Source organism: Salvelinus sp. IW2-2015, unplaced genomic scaffold, assembly GCF_002910315.2.
Source record: "Salvelinus sp. IW2-2015 unplaced genomic scaffold, ASM291031v2 Un_scaffold611, whole genome shotgun sequence".
Lineage (NCBI taxonomy): Eukaryota > Metazoa > Chordata > Actinopteri > Salmoniformes > Salmonidae > Salvelinus > Salvelinus sp. IW2-2015.
This window is the reverse complement of record NW_019942584.1, coordinates 292265-318851: the sequence shown is the minus strand read 5'-3', so window position 1 is coordinate 318851 and position 26587 is coordinate 292265. Positions and strand designations below refer to the sequence as shown.

The 26587-nt window shown below is 42.6% G+C and overlaps 1 protein-coding gene across 1 annotated transcript in view; it reads left to right on the top strand.

Annotated features, from left to right (window-relative positions):
- Positions 1–4740: 4740 nt before the first annotated feature.
- grik4 (glutamate receptor, ionotropic, kainate 4) overlaps positions 4741–26587 on the top strand; it is a 219238-nt gene continuing 197391 nt past the window's right edge. Inside the window, 1 exon segment of the mRNA XM_070438230.1 lies at positions 4741–4865. Within this exon segment, the coding sequence (XP_070294331.1) occupies positions 4784–4865 (82 nt within the window). The 5' untranslated portion in view covers positions 4741–4783.

The following is a 26587-nucleotide window of genomic DNA, read 5'->3' as shown; positions in this document are numbered from 1 at the left end:
GGCATGCAAATAAACACCTTCTCCTTGAGATGTTTGATTGAACTGACAGTTGTAATGAGCACTTGGCGTGGATTCAGAGTGCTTCTGACATCCTGACACATCCATGACTGACCGCTTTGATATTTATGTTTGTAGTTATCCTTCTCCTGACAGCTGTTGCAAACATGGCGACCATCAAAACGCTCTGATATTTGACACCAAGGCTTCTTCCTCATCTGCCTGTCAGATGTCAGGCTACTTTACCTCACAACAATATGACCAATACGTCGGGAAACCTGATCGCCTTTGTTAAAAACCATKTCTCACCATTCAACGCTTGAATCTTGACGTAAAAGGTTGGCGTCGATCATCTTGGAGGTCTCATCCGATAGACGATCACAGGTCCTGCGTTCAGTGGTGAGCTATTTCTTCCCAGCCAGTCAGTCAGTAGGCCATTTACCCCAATCAGTATCTGTGCGGAGACAGGGTCAATGGCTCCTGTATTTACAGGCGTTCACAGACCCTGCCCTCTCCGAGCTGCATCCTCTTGATGTGTGTCGACTCCCCAGCTGATCTATTCATCTCCCAGGAATGAAACACAGGCAGTATTTCAGCATGCTTACTTACTGGTAGCCCAATCCCAGACACCACTGCCAGATCTGCTTAGAGATTTCATTGTAGCGTTAACACGACATGCAGCAGACGTTTCAGACTCTGCTGAGAATGTGACTTTTCAGCCTTCCGCCACAGAGAGAGATCAGCCTCTCGTATAACTAACGGTCTGTCACCACTTCATTTGGTTCGGAGCCTTGTGCCCTATTAAATTAAACCGTCCCCCCCACTTTTTAATTAATTCACATGGAGGCGTGCGTGTGTGTGGATCGGTGGGTGTGTGTGAGGCACTAGTTCTACCAGTTGGGTAGTCAAGTCATCGCTAGCGGCTTGGTCTGATACCGGTTTCATGTTGCAGTGTGATTAATTATGCACTGCAGATCTGTTATGATCATCATGCTGGGAGTTTCAGCTCTTTTTTTAATCCCTTTCTCCTAGAGAATAATGACTTTTCTTTAAGTGGAGTAAACACAAAGGAAAATTTCAACAAAACATGACATGTTTTGTCAMCCCCCTGTTGAGAATGTGCCTACAACACTTTTAATGGCCTGTCTGGGTTTTCGTGGCAGTACTCGACTCTTGGTAATCTGGCAACTGTTTCCTCATACGCCAATTATCGCAGCTGTAGAATGAGACTTCGGGAGAGTTGCAATGTAACGTCTTTCACGTAGCCGTATTGAGAGCAACAAGTGACGTGTCCCACTGTCACCGTATGGTTTGTTGCTCCTGTATTGTTCATATATGGATGTAAACACAAGACTTCATCTCACCATCAGCAGAAGTGATCTGTTTGGGAAAAGAGCAGGTTTGTGTCATTTCCACAGTGTGCACTAGACCAGAGAGACTTGTGCCATTCTCATCGACTGCCCATTAATGTGGCCGACTCCATCAACTGCTCCACGGCAACTCGCTGAGGCCCCTTCTCCTCTCATTCGCTATTCAGCCGGGGCAGACCGCTGTGCATGACCCATGACAAGCTACCCAAGTTGATTGGCTATAATTGCATTCAGGCAAATTAATTCAGCTTTGTGTGTGTTTTTTCTAATGGTTGTTTTCCTGCTGCGATCAAGGAAATACGGAGAATGTTTAGAGGCAGCCTGGCCTGTAATGAACTCTTGGGCTAAACGCTGTCTGGTTTACTGATGCGTCCTGATGTTTGACACATTGTTTTTCAAGACTTTACATAAGCTAACAGAGATCAGGGAACAATGGACAAGAGTCTAGGGTTGTGTCCCATAGTAGAGAATAGGATGCCGTTTGGGACACCCTAGTAATACGGACATGCAGCAAGGCCATATAAATAAATCGAATTAGCCTTGAAAGTGGCTCATTGTATGATGATCATTTCTCTCCCCATTCCCTAATCACTGGGGGACCTGTGTGACAGCTGTTATTTGCGTACAGTTTTTCCGGAAACCTCTTGAGAAAGTCCACCTTGAGAAATATGCTGGCAGGGGTGATGTTTCAAAACGAATACTCTCTATGTTAATCAGTGGATAAAGTGAGCAGTTGGTATCTTCGCCTGTTATCGTACTCAACCACACATGCCGACGTACTACTTTAGGTGAAGGATGTGATATTCGGTCAGAGCGTAATGTCAACACACACCTTGTAAAGAATGGAGTCCTCGAGCTGCAGTGAACCAGGGATTGTGACAATTGAATATATTGATGTCTGATATGGCAATTGTTTTTAATGCGATGATCGTTTTCTTGTGCATAGTGTATTTATGTAAATTGTGTCAAATGATTCAGCATTAGCTGCTATTGATACTTTGTAATGTCAAATGTGTGAAATAAACCATTATCTCTTGTTCACAATTGTACCCATTAGAAAAAAAGTGGAAAACATTGCGGTGTCTATTTGCCTACTTGGCCAGCTCCTCATTACAGAGACCGCCACAGTTCAGTCTGCCTAATTTCCTATTTGATCTAGCTATATAACCATAGATAAGTAAGCCATAGTTTATAACTAGGGCCCAGAGTTTTTCCTGATCACGTCACATGATTATTGAAAACACAGGGACCTAAAACAAATAATAGCAATGTGAGTAACTCAGGATATAGATATAGTTTACTAATTCTATACAATTATATTTATTTGATAAGAGCCTCCAAGATATATACAGTGCATTCGGAAATTATTCAGACCCCTTGACTTTTTCCACATTTTGTTTACGTTACAGCCTTATTCTAAAATTATATATATTTTTTTTATTTCCTCAATCTACACACAATACYCCATAATGACGAAGCGAAACCAGGTTTTTAGAATTAGCAAATGTATTAAAAACAAAAAACTGAATATGACATTTACACAAGTATTCAGACCCTTTACTCAGTACTTTGTTCAAGCACCTTTGGCAGCGATTACAGCCTCGAGTCTTCTTGGGTTTGATGCTACAAGCTTGGCAAACCTGTATTTGAGGAGTTTCTCCCATTCTTCTCTGCAGATCCTCTCAAGCTCTGTCAGGTTGGATGGGGAGTGTCGCTGTACAGCTATTTTCAGGTATCTCTAGATATGTTTGATCGGKTTGAAGCCCGAAGCCACTTCTGCATTGTGTTTGCCGTGTGCTTAGGGGTCATTGTCCTGTTGGAAGGCGAACCTTCACCCCAGTTTGAGGTCCTGAGTGCTCTGGAGCAGGATTTCATCAAGGATCTCTCTGTACTTTGAGCTGTTCATCTTTCCCCTCGATCCTGACTAGTCTCCCAGTCCTTGCCGCTGAAAAACATCCCCCCCAGCATGATGCTGCCACCACCATGCTTCGCCATAGGGATGGTGCCATGTTTCCTCCATACGTGACACTTGACATTCAGGCCAAAGATTTCACTCTTGGTTTCATCAGACCAGAGAATCTTCTTTCTCATGGTCTGAGAGTCCTTTAGGTGCCTTTTGGCAAACTCCAAGTGGGCTGCCATGTGCTTTTTACTGAGGAGTGGCCACTCTCCCAATAAAGCCTGATGGGTGGAGTGCTGCAGAGATGGTTGTCCTTCTGGAAGGTTCTTCCATCTCCACAGAGGAACTCTGGAGCTCTGTCAGAGTGACCATTGGGTTCTTGGTCACCTCCCTGACTAAGGCCCTTCTCCCCCGATGGCGCAGTTTGGCCGGGCGGCCAGCTCTAGGAAGAGTCTTGGTGGTTCCAAACTTCTTCCATTTAAGAATGATGGAGGCCACTGTGTTCTTGGGGACCTTCAATTTGCAGAATTATTTTGGTACCCTTCCCCAGATCTGTGCCTGGACACAATCCTGTCTCGGAGCTCTACGGACAATTACTTCGACCTCATGGCTTGGTTGTTGGCTGACATGCAGTGTCWACTGTGGGACCTTATATAGACAGGTATGTGCCTTTCCAAATCATGTCCAATCAATTGAATTTACCACAGGAGAAAGGATGATCAATGGAAACAGGATGTACCTGAGCTCAATTTCGAGTCTCATAGCAAAGGGTCTGAATTCTTATTTAAATAAGATATTTCTGTTCTTTATTTTTTGCAAAAAATATCTAAAAACCTGCTTTTGGTTTGTCATTGTGTGTAGATTGAGGCACTTTTTTAAAATTTAGAATAATTCTGTAACGTAACATAATTTGGAAAAAGTGAACGGGTCTGAATACTTTCTGAATGCACTGGTAGAATTTGTGACTTGAGAATCACACCCTTGATTATGGTTATTTTCAGTTCTTGTGAAAGTTAATAATGCATTTTCTAATCAGAAAAGCAACAGGGAAGTGCAATAATGTAGCGTACCAGATAAATGAAAAAGGCCTATACTTTGAGGCTGCGGTGAAGATAGTAGGTAGTTGCTTTTTGTTCTCAGTGTGTGTGTGTGTGCGGGTGTATGTGTCTGTGCGTGCCTGCGTGTATGTGTTCAGATGCCTGTGAACATGTGTATGCCCGCGTCATAGATTCTATTTATATCATTTTTCTATGGTCACACCAGAATGAATTTGGATCAGATATAGTTTGACTTCACGCACGAGTGACAAGCATGTGGAACAGGTGCTAAGCTGATCCAGGATCAGAATCTGTCTGTGATCATGTGCAAAAACACAAACTAATGCATGTGTGCCTGTCTTCATGTTAACGTGTGTAGGATCCAGGCTTCTATAGAATTCATACATCCATGTGTTATGTTCTCCAGGTGGCTGTGACAGGGGGACCCCCGGGGCAGGACCCATGAGGAGTCATAGAAGATGCTCGCAGCCTGGGCACCTCTGCTCCTCTTAGCCATGTGGGTGAGATGTACCTCCGCTGGGCCGCTCTCCTTCAGAATAGGTGAGTAGTCTGATCTCTGACCCTGCATGGCTGGAGGGCACAACTCACCTCTCCTCACTCCCTATTCAAAAGACGACATCACAAGAACTCCTATGTGTAATTCTAGGCCTGGCTGAGACTTGCTCTGACAGCTGATTGCTTCTTCATTGCATCTCAGCAGCACTGACCAGAGGTCGGTATCACTCCAATTGTACTGTAACAAGAAAAGGCGGTATTTTCTGAATGTTCTATTCTGTCTGTTTCTGCCTGTCTGTTATTTCTAATGCAGCAGAAAGGCACAGAGTACTTTCTTGTGTGCAATCGAGTACCTTAACCAAACGGCTAGATAATCAAATTTTCTGCTACCATTTCCCGAGCCGCAGTGAAAAAAACAGAGTGTCAAAATGAGTCATGATATTATACCTTGCCGTAATTGAGTGTTAGCTGGGAAAACCAGTTACCAGAGTGCTTTGCGTTCCTATTTAGACACATTTTAGTGTATGGTGTTTACAGGCCCGTACTTGTTTTCACACTGAGATGAGAGGGAGGAGAGGGGTCCTAATCTCATTACGTTAATTTGCCAATCTGTAGCCGGCTATCCGCCAGCCGTAGAGCTTGGTCTGGGGCAGCAGTGACCTAGACATCTCTCTCACAGCAGCAGAGGCCACCTCAACATGGGCTGATTCCTAACAGCAATCACTCTGACAGCAGGAGGACAGGCAGACAGTGCTGCTGTTGGTAGAGTCCAAGTAGAGAGTTTCAAGAGATGGGGCTCTGCCGACCGTGTTTATGAGAGAGTGTATTATTGAAATGGCAGGGTACGGGAGCTGTGATCGAAATTATAGGCGTTGAGGCTAACAGCAGCATGACAGCAGTCTATATTTATTTCTATAGAAGCATATCTTTAAAAACATCATGTATATTGGGTAGCAAGCCGTGCAGGGATCAGAGAAAGGTCTGACACGGTGAATGTGCCTTGCCGATCAATTATTAACGCGCCCAATATGCTCGCAGCGAAACTTCTCAGTTTGCTTCAGCCATCTCCATGCGATCGCGACAGGGAACAACAAACACACAGCTCCCCAGCTAGCACATTTGGTTCCTTGGAAGTTGTGGGAACGTACGTTTTTGATTTCCCTTTGGTTCTGGGAACGAAGCCAAAAGTTTCCTGACCGGTAAGACGGAACGTTTTTTAAACGTGCTGAGAACGGAAATTGTAGATTATTTGGAGGCTTTCTTAAAACTTTCACTGAATCTTTTAATACAGTTGAAGTCGGAAGTTTACATACACCTTAGCCAAATACATTTAAACTCAGTTTTTCACAATTCCTGACATTTAATCCTAGTAAAAATTCGATGTTTGATGCTGTGAAACTTGGGGAATAGCTAACAGATTAGAATGTCCTGTTATGTCATGGTAACTTGGTTGGTACAGGTGAGCAAATCAGCGGTGGTGCTCGAATGACTGCGCGCTGCCTCATGGAAATAGTTGCAGTGTTTAGCTGTATACTGTATAGTCAGCTAACTAGTTGGTTGTTTTGTCTTGTTTCTACCGATGTACACWACCAGTAAAAAGTTTTAGAACACCTACTCATGCAAGGGTTTTTCATTATTTGTACTATTTTCTACATTGTAGAATAATGGTGAATACATCAAAACTATTAAATAACACATGGAATCATGTGGTAAAAAAAAAAGGGGGAAACAAATCAAAATGTATTTTACATTTGCGATTCTTCAAATAGCCACACTTTGCCTTGATTACAGCTTTGCACACTCTTGGCATTCTATCAACCAGCTTCATGAGGTAGTCACCTGGAATGCACATGAATTAACAGTTGTGCCTTCTTAAAAGTTAATTTGTGGAATTTCTGTCCTTAATGTGTTTGAGCCAATCAGTTGTGTTGTGACAAGGTAGKKGTGRTATACAGAAGACARSCCTATTTGGTAAAAGACCAAGTCCATATTATAGCAAGAACAGCTCAAATAAGCTGTTTACTTCAAGACATGAAGGTCAGTCAATAGGGAACATTTCAAGAACTTTGAAAGTTTCTTCAAGTGCAGTCGCAAAAACCATCAAGCGCTATGATGAAACTGGCTCTCATGAGAACCGCCACAGGAATGGAAGATCCAGGGTTACCTCTGCTGCAGAGGATAAGTTCATTAGAGTTACCAGCCTCAGAATTTGCAGCCCAAATAAATGCTTCAGAGTTCAAGTAACAGACACATCTCAACATCAACTGTTCAGAGGAGGCTGCGTGAATCAGGCCTTCGGGGTCGAACTGCTGCAAAGAAACCACTACTAAAGGACACCAATAATAAGAAGAGACTTGCTTATGCCAAGAAACACGAGCAATGAATATTAGACAGGTAGAAATTTGTCCTTTGGTCTGGAGTCCTAATTTGAGATTTTTGGTTCCAACCGCCGTGTCTGTGTGAAACGCGGTGTGGGTGAACGGATGATCTCTGCATGTGTATTTCCACCGTAAAGAATGGAGGAGGTGGTGTGATGGTGTGGGGATGCATTGCTGGTGACACTGTCTGTGATTTATTTAGATTTCAAGGCACACTTAACCAGCATGGCTACCACAGCATTCTGCAGTTATACGCCATCCCATCTGGTTTGGGCTTAGTGGGACTATCGTTTGTTTTTCAACAGAACAATAACCCAACACACGTCCAGGCTGTGTAAGGGCTATTTGACCAAGAAGGAGAGTGATGGAGTGCTGCATCAGATGACCTGGAAACCACAATCCCCCGACCTCAACCCAATTGAGATGGTTTGGGATGAGTTGGACTGCAGAGTGAAGGAATAGCAGCCAACAAGTGCTCAGCATATGTGGGAACTCCTTCAAGACTGTTGGAAAAGCATTCCAGGTGAAGCTGGTTGAGAGAATGCCAAGAGTGCACAAAGCTGTCATCAAGGCAAAGGGTGGCTATTTKAAGAATCTCAAATAAAATATATGTTTTGATTTGTTTTACACTTTTTTGGTTTCTACATGATTCCCTATGTGTTATTTCATAATTTTGATGTATTCACCACTTTTCTACAATGTAGAAAATAGTAAAAATAAAGAAAAACCCTTTAATGAGTAGGTGTTCTAAAACTTTTGACCGGTAGTGTAATTCATATGGAAACGGCCCAAGTTCCTTGTTATGGAGTAGCTAGCTAGCTAACGAGATAGTCTATCAGACAAGAACAGTTGTGTGTCATGGTAAATATGGGCAGCGCTCACAACGCATCAACCTCAGCTGTCACTTTCTCTAGCTAGCCATACAGACCAGCTAACCAGCCACCAAAATGAAGTCTAGAGTAATTTGTGTTTATCTGTTTGGCTTCGGTTATGGTTTGTCATCTTTGCTAGGTGAAGATATTCATAGGCTATACGTTGCCTCGTTTTCCATTTATTTGACAGCTTAGCTGTCGACTTAGGGTACTAGATGCCCACGCAGTGGAGTTCATATGATGAGTTGGATATTTGTTTACGTAGCCAGCTAACAAGTTGCTTGTTTTGTCCAGTTTCTACCGATGCAATTCATTTGGAAGCTGTCTCAGCCGCGTAAGTAATCAGCTAACATTTGACGGACTAGTTAGTCTGTCAGGCAAAAAAKAGTTGATTAGAAGAGAGAGAGAGATTGTGCGTGGAATGGGAGGCGTGTCACACAATTTATTATGGAAGCCCCTTATTAGGAAGAGAGTATGTGTATGGTTGTGAAAAATAAAGAAAGAGAGGAAGGAGGAGAGAGACTGTGAGAGAGGTTATGTTTCTGACTGCAATTGTATCCTATTTGTTGCTCCTCTCCCTCTGTTCCTCTGGGTCAGTGAAAATGAAAGAAGTGATGTGGAGAGTCAGGGCTCAGCAGCAAAAGGCAGAGAGGAATAGGAGTTAGAGATGGAGGGATAGAGATGTGGAGGGAGAGAGTGAAGAGGAGGAAGAGGATGAAGTAGAGGGAGAGGAGGAAGCAGAGGGAGAGGAGGAAGCAGAGGGTGAGGAGGAGGAAGAGGGAAAGCACACCCGAGAGGGGAGCCTACTTTTCCATGGCGTGTGTCTTCCCTAAGTCCCACCATTCACCCTCGTACCACACAGCCTGGGCCTAAAGTGACAGTGGTTTTGGAGTTGTTTTTAAAAGTGGTAGGAACTTTTATCTGTTCCAGAGCTTGTAATGGATTACAACAACGAATGGGCGGGATTGACCATCGAACAGAAAATGGTGGAAGTATGTGCTTTGGGGATGCTCAACATTGCCATCATAAAAGCATACATTGTGTGGGGGACCCTGCAAAGGTCCCCTCCCAGAAACCGTAGGCAATGGTCCCTGAAAGCATTGAAAATGCAGATTGTGCATTCACTTTGGGATATGGCTACAGTGGCAGGAAGAAAGGAGCCAAGACTGTGGCACCAGGACTTGTGGACCAAGTTGTAACTTTATTTGAAAGCAGGTGAAGTTTGAAGGGCACGAGAGGGTGTGTGGTCTGCATCCGGAGTGGACCCAGGGCAAAGAGTAGGAGATGTGTGGAAACTTCCTTTGGGTGCTCTACGTGCTTTGTGCCACTTTGCAGAAGTTCCGTGACGTTGTAGGCTAACTGCAAACACTAAAGTGACAGTGTGAAATATGAATTTGTCCTACAAATCTTTTGTCTCTGAACAGCTGTTGTGTTTTGTATCTTCTCTCTTTATCTGCCTCTATCTAATACTTGCTGCATTTACTGAATTGTCAAAGTAGGCTATTATTTCTACATTTTGTTTCAAACCTGAGCTGTGTTCAAATACTCATACTAACCGCACTAACTAATATTTGTGATGTAAATTGAGTATGTAGTATGCTTATTGGTCATAATATGGATATAGATAGTATGCCAAAGGTTCCCGGATGTCCTACTACATTCACCAAAATACGAAGTATATAAGCACTGAAACTATTTCTGTGCTTTTAGGGCCCATAATGCAATTCTTCAGAAAATGGGAGTGGCTTCACAACATTTTCAGATTTGAAGAAAATGGTGGAAAATATGCAGCCCTAGTCCGGCGAGAGCTGATACAAATTCATTGCTTTAACTAATTACAGTGATCCCTCGCCACTTCGCGGTTCACTTATCGCGGATTCGCTATTTCGCGGATTTTCATAATGCATTTTTTTTTTTTTTTTGGTGCATTGTGCTCTGCATTCTGATTCGCTAAAAACTCACTCCCGCTTCTTGTATCAAAACATGCTACGAATTGTGCTATCATTTTGTCGTCTCGTGCAGTTATGTGTACGTACATAAAACAGCTTGGCAAATTTACATTAAGTTGGCCAAATTATCTTGTAATTTCGAACATCTCCTAAACCCATAATGTCGACGAAACGGCCTACACGTGAGTCACTGTATTTGTATACATGTAATAGTTGCTAATTGTAAAAAAAAAAAAAGTTTTCTATTTCGCGGATTTCACTTATCGCGGGTCATTTTCGGAACGTAACCCCCGCGATAAACGAGGGATTACTGTATAACAAATGTTAAAATGTTGAGCAATGTAATAAAGTAATGACTCTTCAAATACGTTACATTACGTTGGCTGACAATTTGTTAGCTACACTAGCCTTACAAACTGCATAGCATATTACAGCTGTTACTTGTATCTACTGGACTAGCTAGTACTTTGTTAGCTATGCTAGCAAAAAGTTGCATAGCAACAGCATCAACTTCTGGTAGACAGGCGAAGCGCTAGTATAGTCAAATAAAATGAAATCATAGTATATATACTCAGCAAAAAAAGAAACGTCCCTTTTTCAGGACCCAGTCTTTCAAAGATATTTCGTAAAAATCCAAATAACTTCACAGATCTTCACTGTAAAGGCTTTAAACATTGTTTCCATGCTTGTTCAATGAACCATAAACAATTAATGAACATGCACCTGTGAAATGGTCGTTAAGACACTAACAGCTTACAGACGGTAGGCAATTAAGGTCACAGTTATGAAAACGTAGGACACTAAAGAGGCCTTTCTACGGACTCTGAAAAACACCAAAAGAAAGATGCCCAGGGTCCCTGCTCATCTGCTTGAACGTGCCTTAGGCATGCTGCAATGAGGCATTATGACTGCAGATGTGGCCAGGGCAATAAATTGCAATGTCCGTACTGTGAGACGCGTAAGACAGCCCTACAGGGAGACAGGACGGGGCGGTGTGTCACAGCATCGTCGAACTGAGCTTGTTGTCATTGCAGGCAATCTCAACGCTGTGCGTTACAGGGAAGACATCCTCCTCCCTCATGTGGTACCCTTCCTGCAGGCTCATCCTGACATGACCCTCCAGCATGACAATGCCACCAGCCATACTGCTCGTTCTGTGCGTGATTTCCTGCAAGACAGGAATGTCAGTGTTCTACCATGGCCAGCGAAGAGCCCGGATCTCAATCCCATTGAGCACGTCTGGGACCTGTTGGATCGGAGGGTGAGGGCTAGGGCCATTCCCCCCAGAAATGTCCGGGAACTTGCAGGTGCCTTGGTGGAAGAGTGGGGTAACATCTCACAGCAAGAATTGGCAAATCTGGTGCAGTCCACGAGGAGGAGATGCACTGCAGTACCTAATGCAGCTGGTGGCCACACCAGATACTGACTGTTACTTTTGATTTTGACCCCCTCTTTGTTCAGGGACACATTATTCCATGTCTGTGGAACTTGTTCTGTTTACGTCTCAGTTGAATCTTATTATGTTCATACAAATATTTACACTTGTTAAGTTTTCTGTTAAAAACGCAGTTGACAGTGGGAGGACGTTTCTTTTTTTGCTGACTTTAGTATGTAGTATATTCTGATTAAGTGTATAGTATACATTATGTTAGTATGGGTATTCTAACACAGCTCTGGTCTGTACTTAATCTTATTGAGAGAGGTTACCTACATTTTGAAATAGTCTCTGCATAGTTGTTGCTTTTTTACAGAAGTAAGAATCGTTGTCAATCCAATAGCCTACAGTACTTTGTGTGGGTTTTTGAAATACTTTCTGAATATTTTTATTTATTTATATGTAAATAATATGGTACATTTTAAATGGGTAATTTAGTCAAAATTACTATAATTTAAATACTCTAGGGTGCTTTGTGTTAATCGTTTTTTGATAGTGTCTTTACACAATGGAAGACTAAATKAGTGTTATTCCTATTGACATGAATGTGGTATCATATTAAAGAAGATGTTGTGCTCTTTAAAACTAAGTTAACTTGTTATTGTCATTTGTTCTTTGTTTTTGTGTTATGTCTGTTTGTTTGAAATGTGTGAGAATGAGCTTTATCTTGAAAATTCTCAGTAATCTACAGCAGCATTCTAGAATTATATTGGGGTCTAAAGGGTTAAATAACATTCTTAGAACTTTCTTTGAACATTACTAATGTTGACTTGTTTTTTATGGAAAGTTTTCTTAATGTTCTGAGAATGACTTTAAATGTAACTATGAGGAAACCTGTAGAAAACGTTATGCTAAGGTACTGAAATTCCCACAGAAGAACGTTGTTCCTTAACATTCTCTAAATGTTCTGAGAACATGACTTTAAATAGAACCATGAGGAAACCTGTGAAAAACGTCATGCTAAGGTACTGAAATTCCCACAGAAGAGCGTTCTTAACGTTCTGAGAACACGACTGTAAATAGAACCACGAGGAAACCTGTAGGAAGCGTTATGCTGAAGTACTGAAATGACCACCTAAGAAACATATGGTTCTTAGAATGTTATGTGCTTGCTGAGTAACCTGCACCATTTCCAGGACATTGTGGGAAGGTTGTATGCAAATTAACTATATGACAACCACGTTTTCACCAAGCTCTAAGAAACATATGGTTCTTAGAACGTTATGTGCTAGCTGGGTCCCAACTCCAGAATTCTGTTGGATAATTAGTGAATGCTGTATTATACCTCCTCCTCTGTTTTCTCCTACCCTCCCACCTTCCCTCCCTCCGCCACCTCACATCTCTCTACAAAGGCACCTCTAAAGCGGAGCTAATGTTTATTCCCATCTTGTTTTAGTTGATAGTTAATTAGGCGGTCGAGCCTGTTTTCCCCCCTCTCTGATTTCAGGCGGCGGGAGCTAGACGGCGTTGAAGCTTGTCAGTGGCACGCCGCGGCGCCGGCATTAGCGTCGGGGCTGTTATTTCACTCCTGTATGTCTTTCCCTGCCACCCGCCGCCGCACTCCAGGAGGTGATATTTAACTCCGCTAGCCCCCTCGAGTCCTGCCTGTCTGCCGGAATGTCACTGTCGGGCCTTCATACATTATAACAGGCCTAAATAGCATCGCTACGCTAGCATCACACCCCACTGCCAGCCAATAGTTTGGGAGGGGAGAACAGGTGAGACGAGGAGACAAGGATGTTGTCTTTGGTTGAGTCTTAATTCTCCACCCTTGCACACTCCTCGTCATGGACTTTAGTAAAAAGCATGTGATTGGTGTAAGCGTTGGCTGGAGTGAGTTTCCACCATTGTTAAATCCATGTGTGAAAGTGTACACTTTGGGAGAAGGGTGGAGAATCGGGATGCAGCACATGCCTTTATAGAATGCAGTATGGTCAGATGATTGAGATGACATGATTGAGACTGTGGTATTTCATTTACCTAGGAGGCACATGACAGAAATAAATACATAGGCCTGATTTTACAGTTTAGCAGACACTCTTATTCAGAGCGACTTACAGGAGCAATTGGGGTTAAGTGCCTTGCTCAAGGGCACATTGACAGATTTCTCACCTATTCGGCTTAGGTATTCGAACCAGCAACCTTTCGGTTACTGGCCCAACGCTCCTAACCACTAGGCTACCTGCCGCCCCGACAAAAATGAGACAGCCTACAGGTAAGGAGGTCAGAGACAAGACAAAATGGCTGATTGTAGACTACAGGAAAAGGGGTTCCGAGCATGCCTCCATTCACATCGACAGGGCTGTAGTGGAGCGGGTTGAGCTTCAAGTTCCTTGGCATCCACATCACTAAGAAACTATCATGGTCCAAACACACCAAGACAGTTGTGAAGATTCCCCCTCAGGGTAATGAAAAGATTTGGCAAGTTCTACAGCTGCACCATCGAGAGTAGAGGTCGACCGAATATGATTTTTCAACGCCGATACCGATTATTGGAGGACCAAAAAAAGCCGATACCGATTAATCGGCCGATTTAAAAATATATATATTTATTTTATTTCTTATTTTATTTGTAATAATGACAATTACAACAATACTGAATGAACACTTATTTTAACTTAATATAATACATCAATAAAATCAATTTAGCCTCAAATAAATAATGAAACATGTTCAATTTGGTTTAAATAATGCAAAAACAAAGTGTTGGAGAAGAAAGTAAAAGTGCAATATGTGCCATGTAAAAAAGCTAACGTTTAAGTTCCTTGCTCAGAACATGAGAACATATGAAAGCTGGTGGTTCCTTTTAACATGAGTCTTCAATATTCCCAGGTAAGAAGTTTTAGGTTGTAGTTATTACAGGAATTATAGGACTATTTCTCTCTATACCATTTGTATTTCATATACCTTTGAATATTGGATGTTCTTATAGGCACTATAGTATTGCCAGTGTAACAGTATAGCTTCCGTCCCTCTCCTCGCCCCTACCTGGGCTCGAACCAGGAACACATCAACAACAGCCACCCTCAAAGCATCGTCACCCATCGCTCCACAAAAGCCGAGCAAGGGAAACAACTACTTCAAGATCTCAGAGCGAGTGACGTCACCAATTGAAACGCTATTAGTGCGCACCCCGCTAACTAGCTAGCCATTTCACATCGGTTACACCAGCCTAATCTCGGGAGTTGATAGGATTGAAGTCATAAACAGCTCAATGCTTGAAGCACAGTGAAGAGCTGCTGGCAAACGCACGAAAGTGCTGTTTGAATGAATGCTTACGAGCCTGCTGCTGCCTACCACCGCTCAGTCAGACTGCTCTATCAAATATCAAAATCATAGACTTAATTATAATATAAGGGGTTATACAGAAATATGAGCCTTAGGTCATTAATATGGTCGAATCCGGAAAATATCATTTCGAAAACAAAACGTTTATTCTTTCAGTGAAATACGGAAGCATTCCGTATTTTGTCTAACGGGTGGCATCCATAAGTCTAAATATTCCTGTTACATTGCACAACCTTCAATGTTATGTCATAATTATGTACAATTCTGGCAAATGAATTACGGTCTTTGTTAGGAATAAATGGTCTTCACACAGTTCACAACGAGCCAGGCGACCCAAACTGCTGCATATACCCTGACTGCTTGCACGGAACCCAAGAGAAGTGACAAAATTTCCCTAGTTAAAATAAATGTATGTTAGCAGGCAATATTAACTAAATATGCAGTTTTAAAAATATATACTTGTGTATTGATTTCAAAGAAAGGCATTGATGTTTATGGTTAGGTACACATTGGTGCAACGACAGTGCTTTTTTCGCGAATGCGCTTGTTAAATCATCACCCGTTTGGTGAAGTGGGCTGTGATTCGATGAGAAATTAACAGGCACCACATCGATTATATGCAACGCAGGACAAGCTAGATAACTAGTAATATCTAGTAATATCTATAACTAGTGATTATGTTAAGATGGATTGTTTTTTATATTAATGCTAGCTAGCTAGTTTTTATTATTTAATGCTAGCTAGCAACTTACCTTAGCTTCTTGCTGCACTCACGTAACAGGTAGTCAGCCTGCCACGCAGTCTCCTTGTGGAGTGCAATGTAATCGGCCACAATTGGTGTCCAAAAATTCCGATTACCGATTGTTATGAAAACTTGAAATCGGCCCTAATTAAATCGGTGTTTCCGATTAATCGGTCGACCACTAATCGAGAGCATCCTGACTGATGGCATCTGCTTGGTATCCGACTCGAAGGCGCTACAGAGGGTAGTGCATACGGCCCAGCACATCACTGGGGCCATGCCTGCCTACTTCCATCCAGGACCTCTATACCAGGCGGTGTCAAAGGAAGGCCCTAAAAATGGTCAAATACTCCAGCCACCCTTGTCATAGACTGTTCTCTCTGCTACCATACAGCAAGTGGTACCGGTGTTAAGTGTTAAACAATTCTAGATCCAAAAGGCTCCTTAACAGCTTCTATCCCCAAGCCATAAGACTGCTAAACAGTTAATCAAATGGCTACCCGAACTATTTGCATTGACCCCCTTTTTTACGCTGCTGCTACTCGCTGTTTATTATCTATGCATAATCACTTTACCCCTAGCTACATGTACATACCTCAATTACCTCTACTAACCTGTACCTCCACACATTGACTCGGTACCAGTACCAGCTGTATATAGCTTCGTTATTGTTATGTTGTGTTGACTTTTTTTCCAGACTTTATTGAATTAAATTTTTTATTTWAAAAAATTGCTAATATTTTCGTTCTTTAAAAAAAACTGCTTGTAAGTAAGCATTTCACGGTAAGGTCTACACCAGTTTTTATTTCAGCTCGTGACAAATTAAATTAGATTTTGAAAAAGCGAGTGCAGTACTATTTCAGTTTATCTGACTCGTTTATCATTTTCACAGTTAAGAACAAAATGTATTTGTTACCTCATACTGCCCCTAATGTTCACCTACAGCAATATTCTTCAGCAACACAATGAGTAAACACTACAGAAAATGTTTATTTATTAATATCATTTTTATGATTATTTTCTCTCTACTGAGGGAGGGAGGCCAAACTTAAAATATACAGTACCAGTAAAAAGTTTGGACACCAGTTGGTATACTCATTTAAGGGTTTTTCTGTATTTGTACCATTTTCTACATTGTAGAATAATAGTGATGACATAAAAACTATGAAATAACAGATGGAATCATGTAGTAACCAAAAAAGTGTTAAACAAATCTAAATATATTTTATATTTGAGATGCTTCAAAGTTGCCTCCCTTTGCTTTGATTACAGCTTTTCACACTTGGCATTCTCTCAACCAGCTTCATGGGTAGTCACCTGGAATGCATTTCAATTACAGGTGTGCCTTGTTAAAAGTTAATTCGTGGAATTTCTTTCCTTCTTAATGCGTTTCAGCCAATCAGTTGTGTTGTGACAAGGTAGGGTTGGTATCAGGGGCGAAAATCTGATATCAACTTGGAGGGACAATTACATTACATTTTCTCAAGAGCAATTCCTGAGGGGGACACCAAAAGTAGTGCTGTAACACATAGCCTACGTGTAATATGTTAAATGTATATTGAGAACCATAATTCCTACAACTGAATAATTGATAGGTACAGTAGTTAACTGAAGGGTTTAACCAACTTGTTCAAATGTTTAAATCATTATAATACTACTATTAATAATAGTTTAGCATTGCTCCTTACCAGTCCAGTATGTATGCAGGTATTCGTACTTACAACTAGCAATATCAAGAAAGGCCAGTAGGTAGCAATGGTACTGTACACTGTATGGGTGTAGTTTTCATAAATACAATGAACATGGTGTGATCTCATCTAAAATAATCTCCATTGAGACACATCACAAAGTTAGTCTCCGTATTGAATTGACCTTTTAATTTGACTTTTTCTGATACATTTATATAGTCATTAAATGTGCCACTGGCCTGAGTTACTACAATATCTTTACAAGAACAAAAAGCTTAAAATAAGTACAGTTTAAACGCAAAATAACTACTTCAATGAAAAACCCAAATAAATCAACAAAATATCCTTCAGTCAGTGTCTCAACTCTTCAACAGCAGCTATGGACAAGTATGTCGCACAAAGTATGCAATTTTAAATAAAATAACATGAAATAAATATTTGTAAGTGTACTGTTCGTGTACTGTCATGTACTAAAAACTACTCTCCTCTAGGCTGCTTAGTACCCGCTCATACTGCCCTAGCACAGCTCTAATAGCAGTATTCCGCCACCAGTCCACCTTGTTGGACATAGGGGTTTCCGGGTGGGCAGATGTGTTTCTTTGGACGTGGCAATTGATTCAAACATGCTCTTAAACTTTCCTGACTGGCCATAGAGGACACCTAACTGATGGACCAAGAAAGGGAATCCCGGATCAGTGTGGGAGGCTGAGCAGCCAGCCTGTGTAATCAGTTTACACGAGTGTGCCTCCACAATGGACATAGAGGGCTAATGGCTGCTGCCTTCTCACAATTGCCTGTGCCTGTGTATTTTCCTGCCATGTTTGAGGCACCATCGTAACTCTGCCCACGTAAGCCGACATGGGCAAATTGAGCCTCAACAACACTTCATTTGCCACTTTCGCAATGCCCTCGCTGTTGTCTCCGACACCCTGTAAAGCCCAATAAACTCCTCGTGAGGGACAAGGTCATGGTCAACATAATGCAAAAAGACACTCTCCTGTTCAGCCCCAGAGACATCTTGAGTACCATCAACAATTAATAAAAAAATTGTACAATCGGAAGAGGACCTAATCTCAGCTGCAATGCCTCGAATGATTGTATTGGCCATGATGTTCAGAATTTCATTCTGTGCTTTGGGGCTCTTGAAACGTCAACACTCTGTTGGCAAGAGTTTGCCGGTTCAAAAATTGTGGGTGTGGCTGATATGGGTTTTGTGCCATCACTGAGGTAACTGGACAATGCTGTGCCACTGTCCCTATACTGGTGCTGCTGGCAACAAGGGTGACACCTGGTCCTGCCGTGGCTGTGACATTGTTCTCTGAAGTCTCTCTCCCTGGCTCTTTCCTTTCACCACCCTCACAGACTCAGTCTGTCTCCTAGAAAAGAAATAAGGTGTTTGCCGTACTCCTAACTACCGGTACCCAAAACTACACAATTAATCACAACAGCAATACCATTGCCATAAACAAATCTTAGTTTAGTCATCAGTTTAAGTTGAGACGGGGGTATCCATGGCATTTTCCAATTATGTCCCTATTTTACAAGTAAAAAAAATTGAGAACCTTTCATAATGTTGCCAACAAAGACTCAACAAACTTACCTGAGACTCCTGTCTCTGCCAGTCGGTCCCTGCCTATCTGTCCCCAGCTCTGCTGTCTGTGTGCATCTGTTGCCTGCTCTGCCTAATGACATATTGTGAACATTCCATTAGCATTTCACTTCTTTCTTATGAACATTTTAATCAACTCGTTCTTTGAGATATTAGGCTACTAGAGTTTCTTACTTTGCGTTTTGGTGTACTGAAAAATACTCTGATGTCCGTCTTTTTACTTTTTTTTGCCATTTTTCTACCTGGCTGGCTGGCCGGTCTAGCTGCACACACACACATTTACACAACATATGCTACAACCTTTTCTAATTTTAATATAGTTTGTTTCATATTGGCTGGCTTCCAACAATAGCTGAATTTGTAAAGCTAGCGAGCACCAACATCCGTTTCTGTGGTGTTTGCTATAATCAAAAAAAAAAAAGGTGAATAAATAAATGTAAAAAGTTCACTAGCGACAATTTAGCTTTTTGCAACGAGACCATTAAATATATTTAAGACAATGGTATAAGAGAGTGTAGTTCTGTTCAGTTTGGACTTCAGTTTATATTGCTAACTTATCACAGGGACTTTGAAGCACTAAAGCTGCATGCTGATCTTGGAATAAATTGACGATAGCAAAGATTCCATCTTTGACGACGCCACATTAATGGAATAGGTACTAGCTAGCTTGCTAGTTAATGTTTGCTTTAGTTTGCGCGCTAGCTCTGCAAATTCAGCTAGTGTGTGAACCTGCCAACATAAAAATGTAAACATTGCTATGGCGCGATTTTTGACTGGATTAACCTCACGTCAGTTACGTACATGTGCCTTTCGGACAGTAGATACGAACCCTCTATTACCTTGCCAGCTAAAGAACTGGCAGTGGATCAAACCATTGTGAGGCAAAGGGCGGGGTGGTCGCAATCCTTTGAAACTTAAAAAGGCGCTATTAAGTGTCTATAATCAGCACAACTGCTTTCATTGCGTATTATTAATATTATTGAAATTACATAGTTATGTTTACAGTGATAGATTGGGGGGGACAAATCATATTTTTCCCAGGATGGGGGGGTCGTGTCCCCCCCGTCCCCCCTGGGATTTCCGCCTATGGTTGGTATACAGAAGATAGCCCTACTTGGTAAAAGACCAAGTCCATATTATGGCAAGAACAGCTCAAATAAGACAGTGCATCATTACTTTAAGACATGAAGGTCAGTCAATCCGGAAAATGTCCAGAACTTTGAACGTTTTTTCAAGTGCAGTCGCAAAAACCATTACGCGCTATGATGAAAGTGGTTCTGATGAGGACCGTCACAGGAAAGGAAGACCCAGAGTTACCTCTGCTACAGAGGATACGTTCATAAGAGTTACCAGCCTCAGAAATTTCAGCCCAAATAAATGCTTCACAGAGTTCAAGTAACAGACACATCTCAACATCAACTGTTCACTGGAGACTGCGTGAATCAGGCCTTCATGGTTAAATTGCTGCAAAGAAACCACTACTAAAGGACATCAATAAGAAGAAGAGACTTGCTTAGGCCAAGAAACAAGAGCAATGGACATTAGACCGGTGGAAATCAGTCCTTTGGTCGGATGAGTTTTTTGTTTCCAACCGCTGTGTCTTTGTCAGATGCAGAGTAAGTGAACAGATGTTCTCCACATGTTTGGTTCCCACCGTGAAGCATGGAGGAGGTGGTGTGACGGTGTGGGGGTTCTGTCTGTGATTTATTTAGAATTCAAGGCAGCATGGCTACCACATTTGTTGTTCAACAGGACAATGACCAAACACACCTCCAGGCTGTGTAAGAGCTATTTGACCAAGGAGGAGAGTGATGGAGTGCTGCATCATCCGACCTCAACCCAATTTGAGATGGTTTGGGATGAGTTCGACCACAGAGTGAAGGAAAAGCAGCCAACAAGTGCTCGTCATATGTGGGAACTCTTTCAAGACTGTTGGAAAAGCATTCCAGGTGAAGCTGGTTGAGAGAATGCCAAGTGTGCAATGCTGTCCTCAAGGCAAAGGGTGGCTACTTTGAAGAATCTCAAATATAAAATATATTTTGATGTAACACTTTTTTTGGTTACTACATGATTCTGTATGTGTCATTTCATAGTTTTGATGTCTTCACTATTATTCTAAAATGTAGAAAAACACTAGAATGAGGAGGTGTGTCCAAACTTTGGACTAATACTGTATGCATCAAGTTACCACACACGCATGAGCGCACACACAAACACACGCACCCGTTGACACCAACTAGTGCACACACACATGAGCACACAAACACACACACACCCACACGAGTGCACGCACACTCAAGCGTGCACACACACACCTCCCTGCAGTGTCTATTAGAGATCTCTCCCCAGCTAAAAGACTCAGTGCAGCATGAATGACCGATGACCCTCTTCCTGCTTATTCTCCCCCTAATGGATGCGTACAGGCAGAGACTCACTCATCAGCGCCTCATATCAATTTGCCCATGCTGCAGCGGCGTCACGCCACATGTAGCCGCTCCGTGGGGAACGAGCTAGATCTAACCGGTGTAAAGACGAACTCTAGAGGCGGCTCCTTGCTTTAATGTGAACAAATGTGTTGTGCAACGGTGGCGGCCAAGCAGATGCATGTGTTTTATATCATGGCAGGCGACGTTAGTCGACATGATCTCATTTCAAAATACGCTCAGGTAGCGGTTGTGACAGCGGGGGGAATTTGTGCCCGTTCGAGCAGATGGGATGTACTGTAGTCAGCCTGCAGGGAGGACTGCCAGGTAGACTCACCCAGCAGAGAGGAGGAGGAGAGAAGAAACGAGGGAGGAGGGAGGAGAGGAATACTCTAGTAGCAACTCCAGCCCTTGGCCATGAGAACAAAGACAACAGTTTATTGCTTTGATAAATCATGTTGGTGCTGATGTTGCACTGCTGGCGATACTCCTCAGGGTTCTGATCGGGTTAAAAATGAATGATCTTGATTATTAGGCCTGTATCACTATAGGTGGGTATCAATATACTGATTCACAGATGGAAATTATACATATGTGTCATGCTAACATCCCTGTATCGGTACATATCGTGTATCATTCAACAAATGTACTCAATAAATTGTACCTTCACTCATCAATAAATCATAATGCACTATGTATGATTCATGACAACATTTGAGCATTGCTAATCTACAGTACAATGTTTTAGCTCCTAGTGGATCAAAGGGCCTTTGCAGTGCTTCTTCCTAGAAATCTAGCCTGGTCCCAGATCTGTCTGGGCTGTCTGCAAGGACCATGACAGTTGGCAAGACGGCACAAACAGATCTGTACCTAGGCTAAGCAAAATCTTATTCTTTAAACCTTTTCATGACATCATTCCATGTGGTTCTTATTGTCTTTATATCCCGTGATTTTTTTTATTGGGCCCTGTCCAGTAATAACTTATATTAGATTTTTTAATAGCACACGGTCAATCAGTCCAACCCCAGAATCCCACATTAACTTAATTTTAGGCCTCAATCTTTATGGTTTTTAGACTATTTAAATCAATTGTTCATGACTTTGGTTACAGTATGCGTTTGGGTGCTGACCAAAAACACTGTCTTAAGGTGCTTTAGTTAAATAGTCATACAATCGATGACAACCATAATAGCGCTATTTGTAGTATTTAATCTTCACATTTTTAACTATAAGAAGCTATTGAATGGCAGAACTGTGACATACAGTGCATTTGGAAAGTATTTTATTCTAAAATTGATTAAATAAAAACATTTCCTCATCAATCTAGACACATTACCCCATAATGACAAAGCGAAACTAGGTTTAGAAATGTTGGCCTTTTTTTTTTACAAATAAAAAACATACCTTATTTACATAAGTATTCAGACCCTTTGCTATGAGACTCGAAATTGAGCTCTGGTGCATCCTGTTTCCATTGATCATCCTTGATGTTTCTACAACTTGATTGGAGTCCACCTGTGGAAAATTCAATTGATTGGACATGATTTCGAAAGGCACACACCTGTTTATATAAGGTCCCACAGATGTCAGAGCAAAAACCACGCCGTGAGATCGTAGGAATTGTCCATAGAGCTCCGAGACAGGATTGGAAGAAGTTTCAAATGGAAGAAGTGTGGAACCACGAAGACAAACTGAGCAATCGGGGGGAAAAGGGCCTTGGTCAGGGAGTTGACTAAGAAGCCGATGGTCACTCTGACAGAGCTCCAGAGTTCCTCTGTGGAGATTGGAGAACCTTCCAGAAGGACAACCATCTCTGCAGCACTCCACCAATCAGTAAAAGGCACATGACAGCCCGTTTGGAGTTTGCCAAAAGGCACGTAAAGACTCCCAGACCATGATTCTCTGGTCTGATGAAACCAAGATTGAGCTCTTTGGCCTGAATGCCAAGCATCATGTCTGGCGGAAACCTGGCACCATCCCTACGGTGAAGCATGGTGGTGGCAGCATGCTGTGGGGATGTTTTTTAGCGGCAGGGACTGGGAGACAAGTCAAGATCGAGGCAAAGTACAGAGGGCTCCTTGATGAAAACCTGCTCCAGAGTGCGCAGGACCTCAGACTAGGGTGAAGGTTCACCATACAACAGGACAACGACCCTAAGAACACAGTCAAGACAATGCAGGAATGGCTTCGGGACAAGCCTCAATGTCCTTGAGTGGCACAGCCAGAACCTGGACTTGAACCCGATCGAACATCTCTGGAGAGACCTGAAAATAGCTGTGCATCAACGCTCTCCATCCAATCTGACAGAGCTTGAGAGTATCTGCAGAGAAGAATGGGAGAAACTTCCTAAATACAGGTGTGCCAAGCTTGTAGCGTAATACCCAAGAAGACTCTAGGCTGTAATTGCTGCCAAAGGTGCTTCAACAAAGTACTGGGTAAAGGGTCTGAATACTTATGGAAATTAGATATATAAGTTAATTATTTTTTATACATTTGCAAAAAAATCGAACTTGTTTTTGCTTGGTCATTATGGGGTATTGTGTGTAGATTGAGGGGAAAAATGATTTAATACATTTTAGAGTACGGCTATAACATGTGGGAAAAGTCAAGGGATCTGAATACTTTCGGAATGCACTGTATCCTTGGACATGAAAATAAAGCCTCATTGTCTGAATGTGGATTGGATAGAAAGTCATCTGGATAAAAAAGGGGAAGACATTCTATGTCATGAAATATGGCTTTTAACAAACCAGTCACAATTCAACGGCTCAGACACGAGGTATGTGGCAGGGTCTACAGTCAATCACGGATTACAAAAAGAAAATCAGCCCCGTCGCGGACCAGGATGTCTTGCTCCCAGACAGACTAAACAACTTCTTTGCCCGCTTTGAGGACAATACAGTGCCACTGACACGGCCCGCTACCAAAACCTGCGGACTCTCCTTCACTGCAGCCGACGTGAGTAAAACATTTAAACGTGTTAACCCTCGCAAGGCTGCAGGCCCAGATGGCATCCCCAGCCGCGTCCTCAGAGCATGCGCAGACCAGCTGGCTGGTGTGTTTACGGACATAATCAAACCTTATCCCAGTCTGCTGTTCCCACATGCTTCAAGAGGGCCACCATTGTTCCTGTTCCGTCATCATGAAGTGCTTTGAGAGACTAGTCAAGGACAATATCACCTCCACCCTACCTGACACCCTAGATCCACTCCAATTTGCTTACCGCCCCAATAGGTCCAAAGACGACGCAATCGCAACCACACTGCCCTAACCCATCTGGACAAGAGGAATACCTATGTGAGAATGCTGTTCATCGACTACAGCTCAGCATTTAACACCATAGTACCCTCCAAACTCGTCATCAAGCTCGAGACCCTGGGTCTCAACCCTGCCCTGTGCAACTGGGTACTGGACTTCCTGACGGGCCGCCCCCAGGTGGTGAGGGTAGGTAACAACATCTCCACCCCGCTGATCCTCAACACTGGGGCCCCACAAGGGTGCGTTCTGAGCCCTCTCCTGTACTCCCTGTTCACTCACGACTGCGTGGCCATGCACGCCTCCAACTCAATCATCAAGTTTGCAGACGACACTACAGTGGTAGGCTTGATTACTAACAACGACGAGACGGCCTACAGGAAGGAGGTGAGGGCCCTCGGAGTGTGGTATCAGGAAAATAACCTTACACTCAACGTCAACAAAACAAAGGAGATAATCGTGGACTTCAGGAAACAGCAGAGGGAGCACCCCCCTATCCACATCGACGGGACAGTAGTGGAGAGGGTAGTAAGTTAAGTTCCTCTGCGTACACATCACGGACAAACTGAATTGGTCCAACCACACAGACAGCGTGGTGAAGAAGGAGGCTGAAGGAATTCGGCTTGTCACCAAAAGCACTCACAAACCTTTACAGATGCACAATCGAGAGCATCCTGTCGGGCTGTATCACCGCCTAGTATGGCAACTGCTCTGCCCACAACCGTAAGGCTCTCCAGAGGGTAGTGAGGTTTGCACAACGCATCACCGGGGGCTAACTACCTGCCCTCCACCCGATGTCACAGGAAGGCCATAAAGATCATTAAGGACAACAACCACCCGAGCCACTGCCTGTTCACCCCGCTATCATCCAGAAGGCGAGGTCAGTACAGGTGCATCAAAGCAGGGGCCGAGAGACTGAAAAACAGCTTCTATCTCAAGGCCATCAGACTGTTAAACAGCCACCACTAACTTTGAGTGGCTGCTGCCAACATACTGACTCAACTCCAGCCACTTTAATAATGGAAATTGATGTAAAACATGTATCACTAGCCAATTTAAACAATGCCACTTAATATAATGTTTACATACCCTACATTACTCATCTCATATGTATCTACTGCATCTTGCCATCTTTATGGAATACATGTAGCACTAGCCACTTTAAACAATACCACTTTATATACTGTACCACTTTATATACTGTACTGTATATACTGTACTCGATACCATCTACTGCATCTTGCCTATGCCGTTCTGTACCATCACTCATTCATATGTTTTTATGTACATATTCTTCATCCCTTTACACTTGTGTGTATAAGGTAGTTGTTGTGAAATTTTTAGGATAGATTACTCGTTGGTTATTACTGCATTGTTGGAACTAGAAGCACAAGCATTTCCCTACACTCGCATTAACATCTGCTAACCATGTGTATGTGACCAATAAAAATGTATTTGAGTTAAGCTTGTTGGTGTGTCATTGTCAGGGCATGCTGGATATGTTTCACATCATATCCATGAGCCATATAATCAAGCCATGCGAAAACCTGACAGAGGACCTGCTCTCTTGAAATATGGAAACAGAAAAGAGGTGAAGCTCTGGTGATAAGTGGAACAGAGGGAAATGACAGCCGTTCACAAATAAGCCAAGCGGACCGTTTGTCATTAACACGTTCCATTACGGATGTGTCTAAACGAACAATCCATTTCACACTGTTCCCCTCGCACACACTTGACAGCTATTCACATTGCTCTGCCCCTCTGAATTTTATTTCTCCAAGGTGAACATCAATGCGGAGTGACCTAGCTGTTTCCTATATCTGTCGCATCTTTCTTTTTTTCCGTGCCGWGTTCCCCCGCATATGAATGACTTGGTGGCGTGTTGTAGACATCCATTCTCATGTTGTTATGTGGAGCAAGGTCGGACATAAATAGTGTCACACTATACACTTCAAGTAAAAAGTTATCGGGCGGTCCGATTGAGGCAACAAAAAAAAAGTGTTATTTTGATACTTTCACTCCTCAAGATCAGTAATAGTTGTCATGGAAAATGAGAGGTCAGGGGCAGACTGGGACAACAAAAATATCTGCCCTACAGTAGCATTTTAGCCACACCAGCCCACATCAT